Consider the following 21,846-nt stretch of genomic DNA (forward strand, 5'->3'; position numbering starts at 1 on the left):
ATTTGTCCCCTCAGAAACCTTTTCTGCACATGTGGATCTTCTGACCCACTGTACTCTGCAAAAATGATCTTCTAATGTCTACTAACATTTGATTTTGTATAATATGTTTTTATGATTCACAAACGTAGGTGAGCCTTGGAACTTGTGTTGAAGTCTACTAAACATAAAAAGAAATGTTTTCAAATGCTTTTTGCACCTATAAATGAAATGGAATGACATAAATCCTCAGGGAGGTCATTTCTGTCAGCAGCGACCTCCTGCTGATGTTTTTACACGATAAATCAAATCATCAGCTACAGATAAATGTTCATAACAGAATAAGAAGTTGCCTTAATCTGTCAGATGTTATCTTTTTGGCTTTAGAACAATAAAGACAGTCGAAGTAAATAAGCAAAAAAAACAAATAGTTTGGACCTCAGAGTTTTAGAAAATAACTGTAATAAGAAATGAAAAGAGAAAATTCCAAAATGTGGCTAAATCAAGGTCAAACACAAGCAGCTAACTAGTCACGTCATCCCACTGTAAAACCAGCTTTTGTTTGTTAATCATCAAAAAGTTCAAAGGTTACCGATTGTAGAATGATGGTTTCTTGGGATTCATGGATCTTTGGGTGTGGTGACCTGCTGTTGGAGCTAATCTATTAAAATGTTATTCACATATTTTTGGATTGAGATGCTAGAAGCTTTGTGTAGCATCAACCCAGACAGACACGAACTAAAAAGCTCCTTTGGCATAGAGTCAGACTGGAAAACTACAACAGAAAGCAGCACAGCGCATCGTTCAAGCAGGAAAGAGACACTCAGCTGCTGTGTGGTTCATGGAAAGAAAATCATCTTACCTCCAAAAACATCTGTTCCCCAGTGGTGTTTCAGTTGGGATTATGTTGTTGTTGTTTTACTCAAAATAAAAAAACCTATCTTGTTTTGTAGTACATCGTTACTGCAGAGCGGCAGGAGTTCATTAGAAATCCACCTCTGAGTTGTTAGCGGTAATCGGGACTGTTTGTGCAGAGCATGTCCGCCCCCTCTTCCCATCGTTCATCCGTTTTTAAGACCGTCTACCACTAGCTTACAGACCCACACACCCCTAACCTAACATTAGGAGTGTAACAAAAATGGCGAGCAATAATGGAGCTATCCAGTTCAGACGAGGAAAAGGAAGACGAATATGGATCTGTTCGTCTAGTGGACGCATCAGAGTGGAGCGGAGCAGGGAGCTTGTGGCCCGCCAAGCATGTTTTCTGTCACACTTACGAGCTTTTTCCAACTGCGTTTTTTTTCCTGCTCATGATTCTTAACAATTTGAATTATGAAGTACTCAGAAATGCTATTTTAAGCTTAATATTGTTTTAATGTATGTCCTCCATCGTCAGAAAATGGCACCAAAACATGGTAAACACCAAAAAACAAGTTACATCACAGTGAGCTTTGATTTTGGTGTCAGGGGTGTTGAAAGAGCTCCCTGTGACATGTAGGAAAAAACAGTTTCCTCCTTTACATGTAAAGCAAAAGGAATTCAGCCACACTTTCTTTGTCTTTATATGATCTTTAGCATCCCAGCTTGGAGCGGGAGGCTTAAAGGAGCCTAGAGGCTGGATTTTTGTAATCCTTAAATGATGATCTCAGTTGAAAAGTTTCTTATACCCTGGTTAAAATTTAAAGTTTCCCAAAAATCCTTTATGTTTTCCAGTCTCAAAGTGAACTGTAGTGAGGCAAAAAGTGCACATCTAAAGACTGCAGGCATTTCTGTTCTCAGGGGTTCAGTGCTGTAAGGTTGGATATTATCATTGCAGCTACAAACCCTTGACAATTATGTAACATCTACAGGCCCTTTAAATCTATAGTTAGAGAGGAGGGCACCCACAGCAGCTCAGCCTTTCAGCTTTCTGACAGATCTTATCTCCACCATGAAGGGACAGTTGCTATGACAAGAAGCCGCTGGCTGTTTTTCTGCTTGAAGGACAGAATGAGTGGTGGTGGGGGGGCTCACATGCCAGAAGATCTGATGTAAACTCGGCTCCATCTCTGACGTACTTGGCCTCTCACCTTCACCCCCGTGGCAACATTTCCACAGTGAAGGCAATTTTTTTGGAGCAGTTGTGACGTTGAAAGTTCAGGTGGCCAAAGCGAATGTCAGAAGTTAAACATTAAAATAGGCGTATAAAAAAATAAATAAAAACACGAAAATCCGACTTAAAATTAAAATATTATATATAAAAATGTCAGCACACTGCAAAAATTGAACCCAAAGAAAGATAAAACGTCCTTGTTTCAAGAAAAAAATGTCTTGTTTTCTGTTTTGCAAGAAAAATAATCTTATCAATAAAGTTTTTCAATAGAAAAATAATCTTATCAATAGTTTTTCAATAGAAAAATAACCTTATCAATAAAGTTTTTCATTGGAAAAATAACCTTATCAATAAAGTTTTTCAATGGAGAAATAACCTTATCAATAAAGTTTTTCAATAGAAAAATAACATTATCAATAAAGTTTTTCAATAGAAAAATTACCTTATCAATAGTTTTTCAATAGAAAAATAACCTTATCAATAAAAAAATTTCAATAGAAAAATAACCTTATCAATAAAGTTTTTCAATAGAAAAATAATCTTAGTTTTAGAAAATAATTATTAGTAATTAGATTTTTTTCTTACAATAAGAATTCCTGGTAAAACCATTCTTCTTACCCCTTTGGTAGAATATTTTGCTTATTTTAAAAAACCTGCCAATGGGTTAAGAATTCTGACTTCTTTCTGAAGGGCTTAGGGTTGTTGCTACCAAATTAGTAACAAAACTAGAGGAAAATGAGTAAAAATGAGAGGAATCTCTTTTTTTATCTAAAGTTATTACTTCTGTCTACACTGGCTCTCAAAGCCCTTCTTGTTGCGTCAGAGATGTGTGACTTGACACATGCACACATATCATCAGCTGTTGTTTTTCCATAGGGCTGCGTTGACTGGCTCTGATGCACAGACACATACTAACCCAACACGAGGCGTGAAGGACTCTTAAATAAGGCTGCAGTTCCAGCTTACCTGTCACCCGGCGGGTTTGCGATCGCAGCATAAGGCCCCTCTCCCCCCCTCACACATGCACACACACGTGCACACACATGTGCTTGTGCAGGAAGGTGCAAGAACAAAGACAGCGTTGCCCCACACCCTTCAGTCTCATTAGAGGAATCTCTCTCTGGAGCCTAAATAGCAATCGAATGGGCGCCACTCGCAAACGTGTCTTTGTCTCGCACATTTCTCGGCTAATCAGCACATTCTGTAATAAAAGCATGCAGAAACATAATGCTTATGACTTCCAAAGGTTTCTGTGGTTAACCTCTTTGATTGTGCATCTTAAATCTCGTCTGATCGAGACTTTTGTCCTGAAAGCTCTGCTAACCATGTTCTCCGTCTTCCTCTGCAGCTCCCACCTCTCCTCCATCTCCATTCTGCCCGCTGACTCAACCGAGTAAGTCCACTCCTCCATTCTACACAGCGTCACACTTTTATGGACAGTCTGAACTTTGGCACACATTCACATAGCCAAATTGGAAGGACTGTAGATGAAACCATTCAAGTCATTTAAGGCGAACAAACATCTATATAAACATTTATGCAAAGCAGAAAACCTGCAAGCAATGTTCTACAAAGAAGGAATCCAACTAACAGAAGTGAAAGAGATGCTAAAGACAAGTGGAGGAGAAGGAATTCCAGACCGTGCTGAGATAGAAGCATTTCAGGGCCAGCAGGTGTTTGATTACAAACCTTAACTCAGTCTCTGCATGGCTCGCTGTCTTGATTAACTGACAGTTTTTCACTCCTGGTCGACGTGTTCTGTTTTTTATTCATCAACTATTCTCCCATTCTAATTTGCTTAATTTGACATTGTCAACATAAGTGGCTTGTTTCTCTGTTGAACTTTAGAATCCCTTCTGTTTTAGTCAACATGTTTGCAATCACATTCAATATTAAAATCTGTGTTAGTTTATTCTTTTCTTTCGTCGATGTTATATTTCAAACAATTGTTCTAGTAAAGAATTGTTTTGTTGTAGTGATTTCAATTAAAAAAGGGGATCTTTTGTTGTTAAAATGGTCAAAAAGAAGCTTTTGAAATGCAGCCATTCTTCTCTGTAAGTTAGGAAAACATCACCTGAGGTTTCACTTTGCTCTTCTTCAGAGTTTAATGTTGTTTTTCTAGGAATTGTCTTAGATCTGTGGGTCTTTCTTCAGGCCACGCTGCTTCCTGTCTGAGGATGCACAAAGGTCTCATTTCTCTCTGTTTACATGGATTTCCAAGCATTGCTCGTGCTTCTCATCGCTAAAGAGAATGCTGGTCCATCCTCTTAGGTGTGTGGTCCTGAGGCAGCGGTTGTGGTGGGATGTGTGCATGTGTGAAAATATAAGTAGTCCTGCACTGAAGACTTCTCAAAGTTTACACACATTCAAAAACAAACAAAAAAGCTGAAGCCTATCTGAGTTATTTTAAACTTCAGTGTTTCTGGTAATTCACAGAGAGACATCGCTGACATGAGGCGTCAAACTGAAGGGATTAAGCGGGAAGCTTTTCCTCCAGCGTTTAGTCTTGAAGGAGAAATATATGATCATCCAGAGTCCAGTAAATGTAGCTGAATAAATGGATCGTCAGTGAAGCCTGTGAATCGACTCGCGTGTCCGTGCAGAGGAGGTCATAGTGGGACTGCTGTCATTACCTTTTATAGAGCGTGGAAGCCTCCGTCTCCTCTTTGCCCCTCTCTGGCTCCAGTTTAAGCAGTAAACTGTAAATTAAACTATACATCCTTCTCCATCTGATCCAGGTTTAAAACACTGGAAAAACTTGTTTCATTTATCTGTCTGTGAGAAAATGTATTTCTTGTTAAAAATATTACATTTATAGTTATACCATGGTCCGGGTGAATACTCGATTCTGATTGGCTGCTAGGTGTGGATCCATAGGGATAACGCACACCTAAAAAAGTTCCGGTTACATAGCTTAGATGTTCTTCTTTATCACAGTTCTGGCTTCTTTAAAACAAACTTTAGCTTCATCATCTGGACAAAAACAAGCATGAAGAGGAGAACTTTCTCTCTGAACTGATGCTTTATTTAACCCATCGTGACGGTCAGCATAGATATCGCTTTCCTTTGCCGCTGCAGTCGAGGTCAATACCGGCTCAGCTGGCTACAAATAGTCTACTTTTTGTGATAAAACCTTTCTAAACTAAAAAAACTAATAAAGTACTAAAGACTGATTGAATATTCATTTTAAAAGTGACCATGGTTTAAGCGGGTTAATGGCCTTCAAAGTGTGCATTATCACTTTTTAACCCACTTCGTGGAATCAACCATCTGACGTGGTACAGGCCTCCGCAGCGCGCGTTCCGATAATGTACACTGTAAAAGCCATCAACCCTTAGTTTATTTGTGCCGCTCTGCAGAAACTATGTCCTAGAAAACAACACAGGTTTTTGGATTTTGGTTAAAAACTGCATAATCATAATTAAATGACCACTCATAACATTTTGACAGCAGATCAAAAGATGATCAACAGCCCCCGAAAACAGACTTTGTCATGAAGGCACGGTGCCTTAATTAAATATTTGTAAAGTTTTTCATTTCTTTTGTCTTTGTGACATTTTTAATATACTTGAGAAAATCATATAAGAGCAGAACACGGAAGAGCTGTTAAGTAAACCCAGAAGTACTCCTGGCTCCACGATGAAGCTCGGCCTTGAAACAGTTGAACTGAATTCTGTCCTCTGCTGTTTAAGCCTGAAACAAATGATGCATCCACAGGTGGTTTCAGCTTTTAAGTCATAGTTTGAATCAAAAAGCAGCTGTTCAGTAAATGTTCATAGGGAACTGTGGGTAAAGTCCAGTTCTTTCCTCACACTGTGTGTGTTTCCTCTTTCTGTTGTTCAGCATCATTCAAAGAAGCATCAGAGCAGCGGTGGAGCATCACCTCTTAGAGCTGAAAAGCTCCATCAACCACGACCTCAGCAGCTACAACAGCCAGGGGTGAGAGTGCAGGACAGACTCACACACACACACACACACACACACACCCACACACACACACCACAGCAGCTGTGCTGGAAGCACACACACTAAACATGTAGACACCTTCCTGCAGACGCAAGCACCAGATCGCTTCAAATAATGTTGAAAGGTTCACAGCCAAGCAGATGATGTGAAGTGTAGAAAGATAGAAACATATTTATGAGGAGAAATCTTCACCTCACTGGTTGTTGTCAACTCTCAGGACACAGCAGGACTTTTAAATCCATCGTTTACTGGATGTAATTTAGGTCGATAATGCTTTTTTCTGGATTACCTGACAGCTTGAGTCCTACTGAGCCAGAAGACGAGGACCACCATGGAAATGAAGAGCACCAAACTGACCCAGAGGACAGGCTCTGTAGCCCAGAAAAGGATGTCCAACAGCCAGAGCGGCACCAGCAACCGATCAACACACAGGTCAGTGTGAGCGTCTTCATTCTACAAAAACCTTGGTCACAACTGCCCTTGACGGGTGGAAACGGGCTGTAGGCAAGGGAAAAATGGGCAAACCTGTACGGGGTACACGTGTGGTGTGTATACAAAACAGCAAGGTTGTAGACCGCTTGGTGAGCCCACAGGCTTTGAGCACTAATGCAATTTGTATGGGTTAAGTAAGGTGACGTAGGTGAGATGCAGGTGTATCGTAAGGGTTTTTATTCTTTTGACCCACCTAAATTATGCAGACTGCACGAGTGGCCTTTAAGTGCTGATAAGTGCGGGCTCCTAATGCCCAGCCTGACTGTTAAAATGAAGGAAATTAGACAATCAGAGCAAAGTTTGTGTGGTCATCTGACGGGCCTCCTATAGGCGCTTCACATGCATATTCCGACCATGTGGCATTCATGCGGGGTCAGTAAATAGCCAGTGCTCACGCCTTATTAACAACTAAAGAGCGCCGAAAGGGCACTGTTGGACTTCAACCGCTAATCGCATCATCAGCACGCAATGTGTCCAGTTTTTTAACTAAGCCATGCCCGATGCAAAAATGCGCCGCAGCACCTCAGATTGCATCTGTACTTTGACCCGACACTGAAACTGGACGCTTCTGTTGTGCACATCGTGCTCTGTGGAGACGCAGCATTTAGGGGTTCCTCATATTATATTTACCCCACGCACAAAAGTTGGTACGTTCCATTTTTAGGTGGCCACACGCGCCTCAAGGAAACACAAGACACAGAGGACAGGCTCTGGAACCTCTTAACCCTTGTGCTATCCTATGGGGTCCAGATGACCCCATCCTTACATTGACGTGTTCTCCCTACCATGACAAAGGTGGATAAAGGTGGAAAGATTTCATGTAATCCATGGACACCAGTGAAGATCACAAATCATTGAAGAAAAAAGGTTCAGAGCACTGTCTAGTGGGTCTAGATGACCCAACTCCCAATGTTAACATGGAGGCACGTTAACGTCAAACAAAATGATAAAACCAAACAATGCCAACATCAGTACCTCCAGTACAGAAAGTCACAGATCCATGCTAGGTACTTTGAGGATCTGCAGCACACCGCTCATGGATAACTTCCTTCCTGTTTCAGTGTGTTCCGGGCTGGATTGATAATATTTGATAAGATCGGCACAGGTTATCTTTGTTCTGCACGCTCTGTTGCAGGATCTGGATTTTCCCAGAGAGGGAGTCAACAACATTTCCAGTTTCACAGTCACACACAAAAGCTGCTTTCACAAAGTTTCTATCAGTTGCATACCGAGACCACACAAACCCAAAAGAACGTTCTCACTCTTTAGACTCTGTGTTCTTCAAGTAGGTGAGAAACAAAACGTCTGTGCCGCGTCCATGTGTGTTGTGCCTCTGAAAGGAACTAAAGGTTGGAACACATTTTGCTTGAATGAGGCTGTGGAGAAGCTTTGGTTTCTCTAAAGAAGGTGAGGAGCAGCAGAGAGCATGGCTGACAGGGAGATGTTCTGCTCATCCTTACGTGAAAATCATTCAAATAGTCAATCTGTGGACCATCCCAGCAGCAGCAGCAGCAGCACCTTCAGAACCCAAGGACCGGGAGGACTCATGTAGTTTGAAGTGTGGGTCCGTGTTATATCTGTTTCCCTCTGAATCACCACAAAAACTGACTTCACAATGAGTCCTGTCATCACTCATACCTGCATGACCTTCAGTGTCTTCTTCTGAAGAGCCTCGCTTCATTTTAGGAGAAGACCTAAAAGTCCTGGGATGGTAAACACCCCTTTAAGTTTTGTTTTGTGATCGGAGGTTTTCAGTTTACTGGAAAATGAATCTAGACAACCCTTCTCTGTTGAGCTTGGGAAGTACCCTAATGTGTATTTTTACTGCACGGTTTCTGTTTATGGTGAAGTTCCTTGTTTACAGCCAGTGAATTGTCAGCTTGTGTTAAATTTGGGATGTACTTCTTTGTGTGAGCACAACTTTGTGTGATGTTTGTTCTTGCTGCCTCGTGGCTTTGACTCTCCTGAATTTCTTCATGTCAAACTTCAGATTGATCCGTTTGTCATCCACTAGGCGGTAGATGATTGTCGTTTCCCGTTCCAGGATCCTCTGGGTTCTGTCACCTCCATGGAAGAGGGCTCAGGAATGGACATCGACACAAAGGCTGCCGGAGATGCTGACAGCAACCTCAACACTGCCAGGTGACGAGCTTTTCTTTTTTCTCCATCACCTGAAATGACTAGCCCAAAATCCTGCTTACTGGTCAAACCAAGAAAGCAGCTGAGTCACTACTCAGTGCACTATTTAAGATAGTTTGCCATTTTTGTCTTCGAAAAACCAGTGTGCATTGATGCTCACTCGATAGTCTGACATAGAGCACTGTATTTGAGGGATTTGTCATTTGAAAAAATGTACTTACATGTATTTTTCATAAATCATCGAAGTTTTCATCCTCAGAAAACAATGGATTCATAAATAGTCTTTGGAAAACCCTTATATTTATTAGGTTTTTACTTCAACATATGGGTGGCATCATATTTGCTGATTCAAAAACAAACATCCAGGGCACTAGATAGTCCAACATGATGTTGTACTTAAGGGTTAGGGCAGGAGTCTGCAGCCTCCAGAGCTTTTTTAGCCCTCCATTCTGGCTCTTTAGCTTAAAAGAAAAAGGCTAACAATTTTAATAAATATGAAACTAGTTAGTTATGTAGAGCACATCTTTTAATCTATGCTACACCTATGCGTCTAGTTGTCATAAGAATAGAAAATATCGCGTTTGACTTAGTTTTCTTGCATTTTTGATTGAAATCTGCTGCAGCAGGAAGATCTTAATTAACACAGGTTGTATTTTATTTTGAAAGGAACTTTGAGGGTCTGCTGTCAAAACTTAAAAATCAAACTTTTATAATTCTATTATTCAAAATATTTAAAAGCTACATTTGCAAACGAATGGCTTAATTGTCACATATAGACATAAATAAAATGTATTTTTAGTGTTAATTTGCAGACCTCTGGGTTTGGGAGTAGTGAGTGAATTTACACACAGCCCATGTGTTACTGAGGGTTAACAAACCCTTTGGACATGCTATATCAGCAGTTCTCCATCCCATATTAACTAATGACACATGAATGAATCCTGACTGCTGCTGTGAGACTCTGAGTCGGTCTGTGTGACGGCAGTGTGACTCTGCCTCAGCTGTTCCCGCCTTTTTCTGTCATCACGCTCTCAGCACGGCTGTGACCTCTCATCACATGAAAACAAATGCATTTTTACAGATAAATCGGAGCATAAATAACTCAAAAGCTGTTGTCTGAAGTCAAAGTCAAACAAAGTAGCATCCTTTCCAAGCGTAAAGAAGTCTTGGAGTATTGTTGATGCGCCTTACAGTTTTTTTAAACTAAAAGTCTGCCTCTTGTCTTTCCTATTTCCAGTCAGGATCATCGGCTATTTGAGAGCATGGAGCAGACCATCACAGAGATCAGTGTGAGTATTGCCTCTGATAGAGACTTGTTCTCCTCTGTGTTTGTTCTTTTTTCCATGATGGTTTCTCCCTGCCCTCTTCATCCAGGACTCTGATGTGTCCCGCTGCGACCAGAATGCCAACACCAGCGAGACCAACAGGAACCAGCCGTCGTCATGCCAACAGAAGTCTGGCCAGGACTCTCACCTGCAGCTTTTTCCTGACAACCAGTGGGAGGGTATGTACTGGCCTCTCAAGGATTCCACTGCAGGATAACAGTACTTTTGACATTTTTGGAGGGCAAAAATGCTAAAGGGTTTGAAAGAAATAAGAAAAACGTAGATTGAGGATTTTTCTGCCTTCATTTTTGCAACAAAAACACAGAGACTGTCTTTTTGGACTGTCAAAGCACCTTCAACACAACATAGACTTGAACTGAGTCCTGAAGTCTGTTTTGGGAAAACACACAGACGTTTTGTTTGACTATTTTTTAGTGAAATTCAGAAACAAAGAGAGAATTCCAAGCCGTTCTTCTCAGCTGCGTTATAAAGTGTTTAAAGTGGCAAATGATATAATGACATAAAAGCTGTGAGTATTATTAAAGAAACAAACTCTGCCGTCTCAAAACTATAAATGACTTGATCTTTGGACATCATTAGACGGCCCAGTTGCTGACAACAATGTCTAAAAAGATTGATCACTTTCATCCAATCATCTACAGTCCTAGACGGCTTCTCTTTAGTCTGTTTAAACCTGCCTTAAAGCATTTTGTGTGAACTTGGCTTTTTCACGATGATCCACTTTTCATTTCGCCTCAGGTGATTTTGGACAGTTGAGTCAGAAAGTCCTGCTGTTTGTTAGTTCCCTTTTAGGATGACACTCTTAGAGTTGAATATTCCAAACCTGCAGCATTTTCCTGTGGCAGTGTGTCTGTTGTGTCCTCCTGCATTCTTTCGCTTTGCTTCCCTTCATCTGTCGACACAACTGCAGAGAAGGTTGAACACCTTAAAATACCTTTTTGTCAGAGTTTTCAGTAGATTGTTTTACACACCTCGCTAATCTGAAAGTCAGAAAAGGACTTTAAACAAATGCATCGAGCAATAAAAAAACATGTTTCCGCGCTACAGACATGACTTGACAAAAAAGAAACAAAACAATGACTCAGCAAACTGGACTCAATGGGGGGGGGGGGGGGGGGGGGGGCTGTTGTGGTTCAGTGGCAGATTCTCAGTGCAGTCCTCCTCCTAGTGAGGCTTAGAGAAAACAATCCAACCTGTTTGTTCTACAATAACTGGAAGCAGACGTTGAATTAGCAGCTGTTTGCCCAAATTTCCCTAAACGGCACCAGATGTGAGTCACAGTCGACTGAGAGGCTGCAAATAAAAAAAGATGACCGCAACACTTCCCTGTCTGCTTGTCCAAGGGATATTTTTAAGAAATAGATTTTTCAATTTAAAGTAACTAAAAATAAACACGTCTGAAGTTTACAGTCTCTTATTTACGGCAATGAGATCTATTCTGCCCTGGAGCTCCACTGTGGGGTCACAACAGGATCAGCCTCAAGCCAGTGAAAATAAAAATAAAAACTATTTTGAATACATTTTAAACTCCAAAGTACATATTGTAAACTTGAAAAAAAGGAAAAATCAGTAGTGATAATGCAATGTTTGGTACATCAGTGACTGGATGACACAGGAACTGTTTTAGGGCAGTTGTTGTCACCGTAACATCCATGTCCCCGTAGCCAATAGGCTCAAAGCCCCACCGCCACAAAAATGAAGGTCGACTTTGAAAACGAGAAGTCTGAATTGAAACTGTAAATTTAGGACTGAAAGCCAAGAGAGAAATAAAAACAGAAAATAATGTTGAAAATACAAAGCAGCAGTTTTAGGTTTATTGTATTTTAGTCAGGTTTTCAGTGTTTTTCTTCAGATTTCAAATATAATTTTTTAAATGTTCAGTATTTCTTTAAAGTTTACAATGTGTACTTCTCAGGTTAAAACAGTTTTTCATTCACTTTAATGTGATCCTGATGTGTTTACCACCTTCTAGACACTAGAAAACACAAGAGAGATTATTCACACAATAATAACAACTTTTAATGTCGCTTAGCCCGTCAAGAAAAAGCTGGGTAATTATGATTTATAATTAAAAATTAAATTCTTTTGCACAAACCAAAGACAAACATGAATAAATTGAAGATTTTCTTCCTCCTGTTTAATGGTGATAGTCCAGACTCCACACTCCTGGACCTGTACTGCAGTTGTTGGACTGTAAGTCGCTGTGGAGTATAAGTCACAGACGTGTCATATATAAGTCGCACTTTTGGGAGAAATGTATATAAAATATACATTCATTCATATCATATTTCCAGTAAATGGAAATATGAGAGAAATGTTCAAGCATGTGTGGGTTATGTCTGCTGTATTTTATATTGTTTTTATACTATTTATTGTGATTTTATTTTTTACTATTTGACTATTTTTGCACCTTAATCTCGTTGTACAATGTTGCAATGACAATAAAGACTATCTATCTATCTATCTATATACATATATACATATTAGTATTTAGATATCACATACAAGTTGCACCCCCAGCCAAATGATGCAAAGAATTGCGACTTGTACATCAAAAACTACGGCCCATGTTTGTCGTCCATCGTCTCTCTGACACACATATATGTAGAGCTGTAGAATCTTGATGCTCGTGTGGATTTTGAATGGCTGCAGGCGAGTGACATCGTTCTGAATGATTGACCTCCCTCTCTCCCTGTCCTTCCTCCTCTCTCTTCTTCCTCCCATCCAAGCAGCATCACCCCCATCCCATCTCCACCTTCCTCCCATCGACTTCTCATGTATGCACCTGCAGAAGGAGGGTCAGGGTAAGTGGTTTCATGGATGCGCACCTGTCCAACCCCCCCTCCCCCCCTCCCCTCCACCTGTCACCGCCATACATACGGAAAACATGAGCAGCTTTTTTTAACACGTGGAGGTTCTTCCCGCCTGCATGTGAAACCGTCTTTTTAATGTCAGAACTCCCTGAGTGGTGTTTGATGCTGCAGACACCGTCCCCCCGATGACACTAACTCTCTCTTTTCTCTTGTAACCCCTCCTACACACAACCTTCCCTCCTTATTTTCTCTCCAGCCCTGCTTGTTATTATAGTTCTGCCTTTACTGATTTGCTGTTGCACCTCCTCCCCCCCCGCAGACCCGGTTCCAGCGTTCAAATCATGGCAGGACGACAGTGAAAGTGGAGAAGCGCAGCTCTCCCCGTTGGCTGGCCGCATAGTTCCTCTCCCCCTGCTGCGCCTGGAGGACGACGGCGAGGAAGAAGAGGGGGAAGGAGTTCAAGATGACTCCCTTTCTTCTTCTCGCACCCACCCTCACATCCCAGCGCGGCGCTTCCTGGACTTTGGAGCCCACAGCACCCATCGTTTCCTCCAGGACTCGGACGCCACCTCACCCACCAAAGCGCCGAGGTAGGACGGGCGTCAGGCACGAACTGAGAGTTCACAGGAGGGACTTCAAAGGAACCCGGCTCTTTCTGGTTTCTCCTCAGGCAGAGGCGTGCGTCGTTTGGCTCTAGAGACGTGGTGAGAGGAGATTCTGTGACCCATCAGCTCACAAAGAAGCTCCAGCATCTGAAGAAGAAAATCAAGCAGTTTGAAGAGCAGTTTGAGAAGGAGAGGAACTACAAGGTACACACACAGGGTTAGGCTGTTATGTGAGGGAATGCTGAGGATCAGACTGGCCTTTCCTCTGAGCTCCTGCTCATTCTGCTTTAAAGCTTAACCCTTGTGCTGTCCTATGACCCCACCCTTCCATTAACGTGTTCTTCCTACCATGACAAAGGTGGATAAAGGTGGAAAGATTTCATGTAATCCATGGACACCAGTGAAGATCACAAATCATTGAAGAAAAAAGGTTCAGAGCACTGTCTAGTGGGTCTAGATGACCCAACTCCCAATGTTAAGAATATGAGAAAATGGAGGACCAAGACAAAAAAATATAGACTTTTAAGGGAATTTGATCCAAATAATTACATTTTTAATCATCAGAGCTGTGATGTTGGTACAGAGTGAGATCCTAAGATCTCAGATTTTACACAAAAAGTGAGAGAGATGAAAACATGTTTTTAGCAGGATCCAATGAGAATAAGCAGGAGTTTTGTCCACAAAACGCGACACATTTCTGTTTTGGGGAGGATCAGTTTCTTGAGCTTCTCTCCTGACCCCCTCCTGCCGTGTCTCTGCAGCCCTCTCATGCGGAAAAGGCAGCTAACCCCAAAGTCCTCAAATGGATGACGGACCTCACCAAGATCCGCAGACAGATTAAAGGTAAGTGTGTCAGTGCTGTCTCCTCTGAATGTGCATGTGTGTGTGTGTGTGGGGGTGGGTGGGTGGGGGTGGGAGGATAAAGCAGGACAGGCTGACCCCCTCCCACCCCACCCTGTGTCAAACATGGCATGTTTGCTCCTCCACGCCAACACGAGCAGACATGTTCATGTTCAGGGCTGGCGTGGCTCTCACATGCGTGGCTCCCACCCTCCAGTGTGCTGGTGCGTCCTTGTGAACCCACATCCACGACCTGCCGGGAGCTCAGGAAGGTGAAGCCATGACGGAACGTGGGCGGTTGTCTGTCAAACAGGACTCCTCCTCCTCTGAGCTTTGACGGCTGTTTGTCGCTTCACCCTGCTGAGCCCCCCCGCCTCTGCCTGTTCACCTCCTCCTCCTCCTCAGGAGGTGGCAGCGGCAGGGACATTCTCGTTGGTTTCAACTCAAAATGAAGGAGGAAAAAAATGAATAAATACATAAATAACACGAGCACCCGCTCTCCGCTTTTCCTCCCTTCTCCCCCTTGACATCCAACGACCGATTGATTGATTGATTGGCCAAACCAGGACGCCAGCACCACCTTTTACCCAGAAGCACGCTGAGGCACCAGGCTTTGCTCCATTCACACAGACGCCACCATGCTTCCTCCCCTTCCTCCTCCTCCTCCTCGTCCTCTATCTGCTCACCTCCTTGTCACACTCTCACCCCCCTGCTCCACCCCTGCTCAGGCCACAGCTGTAGACCATTTGACCTCACGGAGTACCGCCCCCCTAGTAAGTAGATGTTACAAACACCACTCAGTCACAGTGAGGCTGCCTTGTGAGAGCATCTTGTTTGGGTGGATCTGGATGGTAATCATGTGATCATAAACTATGTCCTCAGAAATTTACCTGTGAGTTGTGGCCAGGACTGCCTCGTTTCCCATCATCAATGCGTTTGCACACTCTCCCACCAGCTTACAGCCCCTCACAACCCCAATCTAACATTAGCGGTGCAACAAAAATGGAGAGCAATATCAGAGCTATCCAGTCGGACAGTTTGGATCCAGATTCCAGCTCAGATGAAGAACACAAAGACGTTCATGGATCTATTGGTCTGTTAGTGGATGCATCAGAATGGAGCGGAGCCTGTGGCCCGCCCAGCGTATTTGTTACGTCACAAATACGATCAAACTGCTTTTTTTATGCTCCTGATTGACAGCAATGTGAGTAGAAATACTCAGAAGTAAATTTTTTAGCATTTATATGATGATGGAGGACAAAAATAAAGAAAATTTAGCTTAAACTTATGTAGGTGCGACAGTCATCAAGCTACAAGCTTCCTGCGCCAGTAGATTCTGACGGATCTAATTGACTATTTGAGCTGGTACCTGGCTTGTAAGAGTACGACTGGATAGCTCCAATATTACTCACCATATTTGCTGCAGCAGTTGTGAGGGGATGTAAGCCAGCGGGAGAGCATGTAAACAGATGGATGATGGGAAATATGGAGGCTTAAATTACAGATGAACTACGCACAGACTTTTAGATTTTGTCTAAAAACAGCATAATGACAATTAAAAGACCACTGGGAACACCTTGAAAATAGATCAAAAGATCGGAAGCCAGATGTTCTGCAGGAATGACGGAGGAGTTTAAGGTGGAGGGGGGAGTACACCAAAGATCCGCTTTAAGCTCCTTCTTGTTTGCTGTGGTGATGGACAGATGAGGTTAGACAGGAACCTCTGGGGATCATGATGTTTGCAGATGACACTGTCATCGTAGTAAGAGCAGGTGGAGGAACATGTAGAGAGGTGGAGGTTGGGTCTCCAGGAGAGGAGATGATTTGTTGTGGTGGGGAATGAACTTTGTTTAGCGTTAAATTTCTGTTCACCTTTTTTCTGTGTTTCTCTTCGTGTTTTGTGGTTTTCTCACATCCTCCTCGGCAGTCATTAAACAGATGCATGATGTAACTGCCTCCCTGCACAGCATCCTCTTATGTTTGTCTTCGGTTCATGTTGTGTTACCTCGTTCTCATCGCTGTCCCCCCCCCCAGATGCCAAACACTGTGCTGAGAGTGAGCTCGGCCCACAAACTCGCCCCCGTAGCAACACCCTGCCCAAGAGCTTCGGCTCCACTCTGGATCAAGGCCTCAGCGACACAGCAATGGAGGTCAGAGGCCCCCACCCCACCAGGGAGGAAACGCTGGACCTCATCCAGAGGAGGGTCAAGGGCAAAAGGCAGGAGGACGGCTGGCCAGACGACATCAAGGTGAAGAGACGAGTAGAAAAGGAAGCAGTAAAAGTACCAACGTGTCAGTCATTTCATACGTGATGTTGGATTGAGTTACGTTCTCCCCCAGAATCCCTCCACAGCAGGAAGGAACATTTCTAAAATATAGCACAGACAATACCAAAAACGTCTGGTGTGCCCTCCAATTACCTCCATAAAACGATAAACAAGTAAAACAGACACAGGTCTGATGTCTCTGGAAGAGGAGACAATTAAAAAACGTCTCGCTCCTCCAGTTCTCTGAAACTAAACCAAGCGTCTGATCGTCTAACGCCACAGAAATGTTGGAGTTCTGTTTGGATTCTAACATCTCCGTCTGTCTTCCTAGAAAATGACCAAAGAACAACTGTCCTGCGAGAAGGTGGTCCTACAGAAAAACCTGCTGCACTACGAAGGCCTGCATGGTCGACCTGTAAGTTCTGATGGGTACTCTGTGCCATGTTGGTACCGGTACCGTAAAAAACTGGGAATGTCGATGCTTCATTTCAGACATGTCAATCGCTTGTTTTCTATTTAATTTTTCTGTACAATTCTAGCCAATTATTTTACCTTTCCAGCAATTGTGGGCGGGCTTATATTGGAATGGGTGTGGCTGTGCAGGTGGGCGGAGCTTCAGTCAAAGTGCAGGAGAAGCAAGTGAAACTTCTCATTTGACTGAACTTCACAGCAAAAATTCTAAGTCAGCAACTCGATGGTCAAGAGTGATGTGTACAGTGCTGTGAAAAAAGACTGTCGCCATGGTGATGAGCGGTGAACGACGTGTTTGCTTCAGCGAGTGTGACAACAGAGAGGCAGTGCAGACTGTCAGAAAGAATCAAATAAAGCCTCTCAGGCACATTCACCTCCATCACGCTGCTTCATCACATTTTGGGGGAAAAATTAGCGTTTTTTTTTTTTTTTTTGTGAAGCACCGTTTATGTTTCAAAAGTACCGATTTCGCATCGGCGCCAGAAAAAACGATACCCATCCCTAATCAGAAGTTGCCGTTCGTAGCGTGTAGCTGCACCGCGGCACTCACCACATCTCCCTTTGCTCCCCCAGGTAACCAAGGAGGAGCGTCTGGTGGTGAAGCCGCTGTACGAGCGCTACCGACTGGTCAAACAGATGCTCACCAGAGTCAGCATCACACCCGCCACCGTAAGAACCACTGCCTGCACCTTCCAGGAGGGACGCAGCGGCGTCAGCTGAAGGTGGTTCCCTCTGCTTTCCCTCTGCCTCAGGTGTCGCCCTCCAGTAAGAGGCGGACTCAAACCCTGCAGCCCATCATCGAGGGCGAAACTGCTCATTTCTGGGAGGAGTTCAAGGAAGAGGAGGAGGAGGAGCGAAAGGTTGTGGAGGAGGAAGAGAGGGACAAGGACGATGAAGAGGAGGAAGAAGGCGAGAGCAGCGGTGGAGAGATGCAAAGCCCCGATGTCATCATGACCTTCGACAGCGGGACTCCCACTGATGTGTCCGGAAGGAGCCAGAGCCCCCATGACGGACAGGGCCACTGTCCAATGACGGACAAGATGGAGGAGGGATCGGGGAGGCTGGCTCTGGACCTGCGGCTGTCCAGCTCCAACGCTTCGTCCATGTAAGGCTCGGACCGCTGACGCTCCTCCTTAGGGGGGCGGGGGGGGGGGGGGGGCACAGCATGTTTGTCTATCCTGTGACTATGAAAACAGGCCCACATCACCCCCCTGCCACCACCGTGCTTTGCCGTTATATCCTGTTTATGTAGTGCTTCAAAGGAAATCTGGACCGTTGGACATGAGACCCCCACCTTTTATTGAGGCATAAATAAAAGTCAGTTGGTCAGTTTAGGACTTGAATAACTTGCAAAAAAGAAAAGCAATAAGAAAAAGACTGAATGTGTTAAAAAATGTATCAAAGAAAGAAGGGCTCCTCTGACCATAGAAGTCTATGGGATTTGGACTTCCTGTAACCAGCTGGTCCTTCCTGTTTAGAACGCCAGGGGGGAGGGGGGGATCAGTCCAGTTCTCACGTACTGTCAAGCACACTTTCACCTTTACAGTCTTCTCAGTCATAAGAGGTCATATTTGAGTTGTGGATCCTTCAGTTCACAGTGAAGTAATCTTCAGGAAACAAGGCAGGAAGCGACACGGAGGAAACTCTGAGCCTGTAATCTGCGGCGGTGCTTTCATGGCTGTAATTACCTCCAGCATGCATCTGTAATCAGCTCAGGCCTGCAGGTGCTTACCGGTCCTGGAACATGATCCCAGCAGCTGATCCTCCATGACACCATGAGTCACCTCCTGCCTGCGCCTCCTTCACGTCTCCACTTTGGGGTCACGGCCCAAATAGGCTACAAGAATACTCTCTAAGCACACCAACCTGCTGCTGGGTGCAGTTCTGCTTCTGACCGGGACAAACCGGCAGCTTCAGCTTCTTAAAACTTTAAATTTTTCATTTAAATGACGGCTTTGGAAATATTAAATAAAACATTTACATTTACAGTAGAGGACTCTGGCTGTGTCCCAATTCCCACCCTAGCCCCTATATAGTGTGGTTAGCATTTTGTAGTGCTGTTCGAAACCACAGTGATCCAGTGTCCTAGAAATCTCCCAGATGTCTCTGCGAAAAACCTGTGTGCATTGATGCTCACTGGATCGGCGAATATAGACCACAATGCATTGCGTCGCAACAAATTTTGCCCAAAAAATTATTAAAATATGTTTTTTTAATAAACCATCGAGGTTTTTATCTTCAGAAGACAGTGGACTCCTAAATAATCATCGCAAAACGCTCAGATCAATTAGATTTTAAATTTGTAAAATCGATAACGTCATATCCACCGTTAAAAAAAAAAAAAGTGGTGAGTGTGGTGTCTGAATTGCTTTTTAAATTAAATTAAATATAGTCCCTCCCAATATAGACTTTTGAGTAGTTAGGGTGGGAATTTGGACAGAGCATGTGACTTTTGTGTCATAATATGGCAGTTTGTGTAACTACATTTCCCATCATCCCCCAGGCCAGAGCTGCTGGAACAGCTGTGGAAGGCTAGAGCAGAAAAGAAGAAACTAAGGAAGACCATCCGGGAGTTTGAGGAAGATTTTTATCAACACAACGGACGGTAGGCGGGACAATCGTACACACACACACACACACACACACACACACAAGTTCAGGAGGGAAATTCCCACATGAAACACTCTGAGTACAAATATGAAGGCAGAGGTTTGCTCCTCGCAGATGGCAGCAGTTCCCTTGAGCAAGCGCGGCTCGTCCACGTTCTCCAGAGACGGCCAGCTCCTTCCAAAGGTTTACACATTTGATGACCTTCTCTCTCCTCCTCCTCCTCCTCTGCAGAAACGTCCAGAAGGAGGACCGGGTGCCCATGCTGGAGGAGTACAGGGAGTACAAGAGAATCAAAGCCAAGCTCCGCCTCCTGGAAGTCCTCATCAGCAAACAGGATTCTTCCAAATCCATCTGAACCCCTCCCCCCCTCCAGACAACCGCTATCGCCGCACATTTTAGCCGCTGTCACCGCAGAGGCCACGCCCCCACCTCCTCCAGCGGCAGCCTTCACCTCTGCTGTCTGGGAATCAGACATGACTGAACAACAAGAGGAAAACTGAGACCACCAAGTCCTGAGCATCCCTGCATATCACCGCCGTCATGGCGACACACGGCTGACCCTCATCAGCAGACTGTTTGCACTCGTCTGGATTGTTTTATTTGAGACTTTGGATGTGAGGAACTTTTCGAGTTTCTGGACAGCGGAGGACTGGCATTTTAGACCCTCTGGAGAACGCCGCGTTCGCCGCTTCACCTTTTAAACCTCCGACTGTGGACTCTTGTTTTATCCGGATTTCTAAATGACACGACGGACTGATGCCGGCGTTCTTCCCCACGTACTGCGTTTGTTTTTCTACCGATCCTTCCTTCCAAACGACAGCTGAACGCCGTTGTCCACGGATGCTCACGCTTGTGTTACTATGAGGACACGCTAAAGGGCGGAGCCTCCGTCTTTTTCTTTCTCTCTGAATCCAGCAGCTCGTTGACTGCCGTGTCAAAAAGGTGGAAAGCATCTGCCGTCGCCCGGCTCGGATCCGGAGAAGTGGGATTTCCTGCTGGCAGGTGGAGCGAGAAGCGACGGCGCCGACGAGCTCGTCTTCCTGTTCCCTCCTCGGCGAAGGGCGTGGGCGGAGCCATGCGGTCCGGAGAAACTTTGGGGCTGTTTGTTGGGACTCTGATGTATAAAGATGTTATTTGCACAGCATTCACAGAATGCAGCCCCCCCCATGTCCCCCCTCCCCCAGTTTTTGCATTTGGAAAAATGAAGCACTACTTGTAAATCTAAACACTGAACACCAACGACGGAAAAAACTCAAAAACAGTGAATGTCAAATACGTTTAAGTTATTTCAAAGCTGACCCCTTTTTGGTTTTTGTGACCCTCCCCCCCTGACCTTTAACCCCTCCCAGCTTCTCCTTTGTGTGTACTCGCCCTCTGTTAACCAGCTGTAGATGTTAGTCCGGCCCCCACCCCCCGGCGCCGCCGTCGGCACATGAAGCTGCGGCGCCCGGGGGGGGCCGGCCTTCGGTCGCTCTGTGTAAAATAAGCTAAACTAGAAGCAGTACTGTAGTGAGCTTGCATGGCAGCAGAGAACATAATCGTACGACAAAAGAAAATGAAAAACAAAAAACACCAACAACACATGTATTGTTTTCACTGTTTGTGCCATGAAGAAGCAGCAATAATAAAAGTTTGCGTTGGATGTTTTAACCCATGTTGGGCGTGGACGACGGTGTGTCGACTCCTGTGCTTTTTTCTGTCTTCAGACAAAATCTTTTTCATTAATGAACAAAATATGAATCACGGAGGATGATGGGGAATAACAGCTTCACTGACATTCCAGATTGATCCAAAAACGTCATTTCTGAAGGGCTTTTTCTGCAACTCTCACCTGTTTTTTTCCAGCTTCTATCAAAAGTGTTTTTTTTAGGTTGCCGTGGAAAGAAACTCGCCGTCCGTCCGCAGCAGAAATCCTTCATGTTTGTGGCTTTTTTTTTGTTTAGTAGTGACAATAAATGTGTGTCTTTGGACAGAATCGGAGAACTGAGTGGACCTGGTTTGTCATGGAGATGGAGAGATTTCTCTTTTCATTCAAAAACTGAAGAAAAACTTTGAGAAAATCGATGCTCTCCATTACGTCTTCAGTCTCTAAAGTTTCTTTTTTTTTTTTTAAATAGGAAACTTGTCTTTGTGTGACCTCTTCGCCTGTCCATGGATAACATGAAATCTTTCCACCTTTATCATGGTAGGGAGAACACGTCACTGTAAGGGTGGGGTCATCTAAGATAG

At 43.9% G+C, this 21,846-nt stretch overlaps 1 protein-coding gene across 6 annotated transcripts in view; it reads left to right on the forward strand.

The window, feature by feature from the left end:
• fam13b (family with sequence similarity 13 member B) overlaps positions 1-21,597 on the forward strand; it is a 57,827-nt gene extending 36,230 nt beyond the window's left edge. For 2 of the 6 annotated variants that reach the window (XM_020706382.2, XM_020706384.2), the window contains exons 8-24: positions 3,417-3,461; positions 5,912-6,007; positions 6,331-6,466; positions 8,541-8,668; positions 9,903-9,954; positions 10,040-10,169; positions 12,741-12,815; positions 13,144-13,414; positions 13,495-13,633; positions 14,191-14,272; positions 14,836-15,042; positions 16,304-16,518; positions 16,868-16,951; positions 17,581-17,676; positions 17,760-18,112; positions 19,511-19,612; positions 19,849-21,597. In XM_020706382.2, coding sequence (XP_020562041.1) covers positions 3,417-3,461; positions 5,912-6,007; positions 6,331-6,466; positions 8,541-8,668; positions 9,903-9,954; positions 10,040-10,169; positions 12,741-12,815; positions 13,144-13,414; positions 13,495-13,633; positions 14,191-14,272; positions 14,836-15,042; positions 16,304-16,518; positions 16,868-16,951; positions 17,581-17,676; positions 17,760-18,112; positions 19,511-19,612; positions 19,849-19,972 — 2,335 coding nt within the window. In that variant the 3' untranslated portion in view covers positions 19,973-21,597. The remainder of the gene's footprint in view (positions 1-3,416; positions 3,462-5,911; positions 6,008-6,330; positions 6,467-8,540; positions 8,669-9,902; positions 9,955-10,039; positions 10,170-12,740; positions 12,816-13,143; positions 13,415-13,494; positions 13,634-14,190; positions 14,273-14,835; positions 15,043-16,303; positions 16,519-16,867; positions 16,952-17,580; positions 17,677-17,759; positions 18,113-19,510; positions 19,613-19,848) is intronic. The other 4 variants (XM_011479846.3, XM_020706383.2, XM_011479849.3 and 1 more) reach the window with 4 other exon arrangements.
• Positions 21,598-21,846: the final 249 nt, after the last annotated feature.

This window comes from Oryzias latipes, chromosome 10 (assembly GCF_002234675.1).
Source record: "Oryzias latipes chromosome 10, ASM223467v1".
Classification (NCBI taxonomy): domain Eukaryota; kingdom Metazoa; phylum Chordata; class Actinopteri; order Beloniformes; family Adrianichthyidae; genus Oryzias; species Oryzias latipes.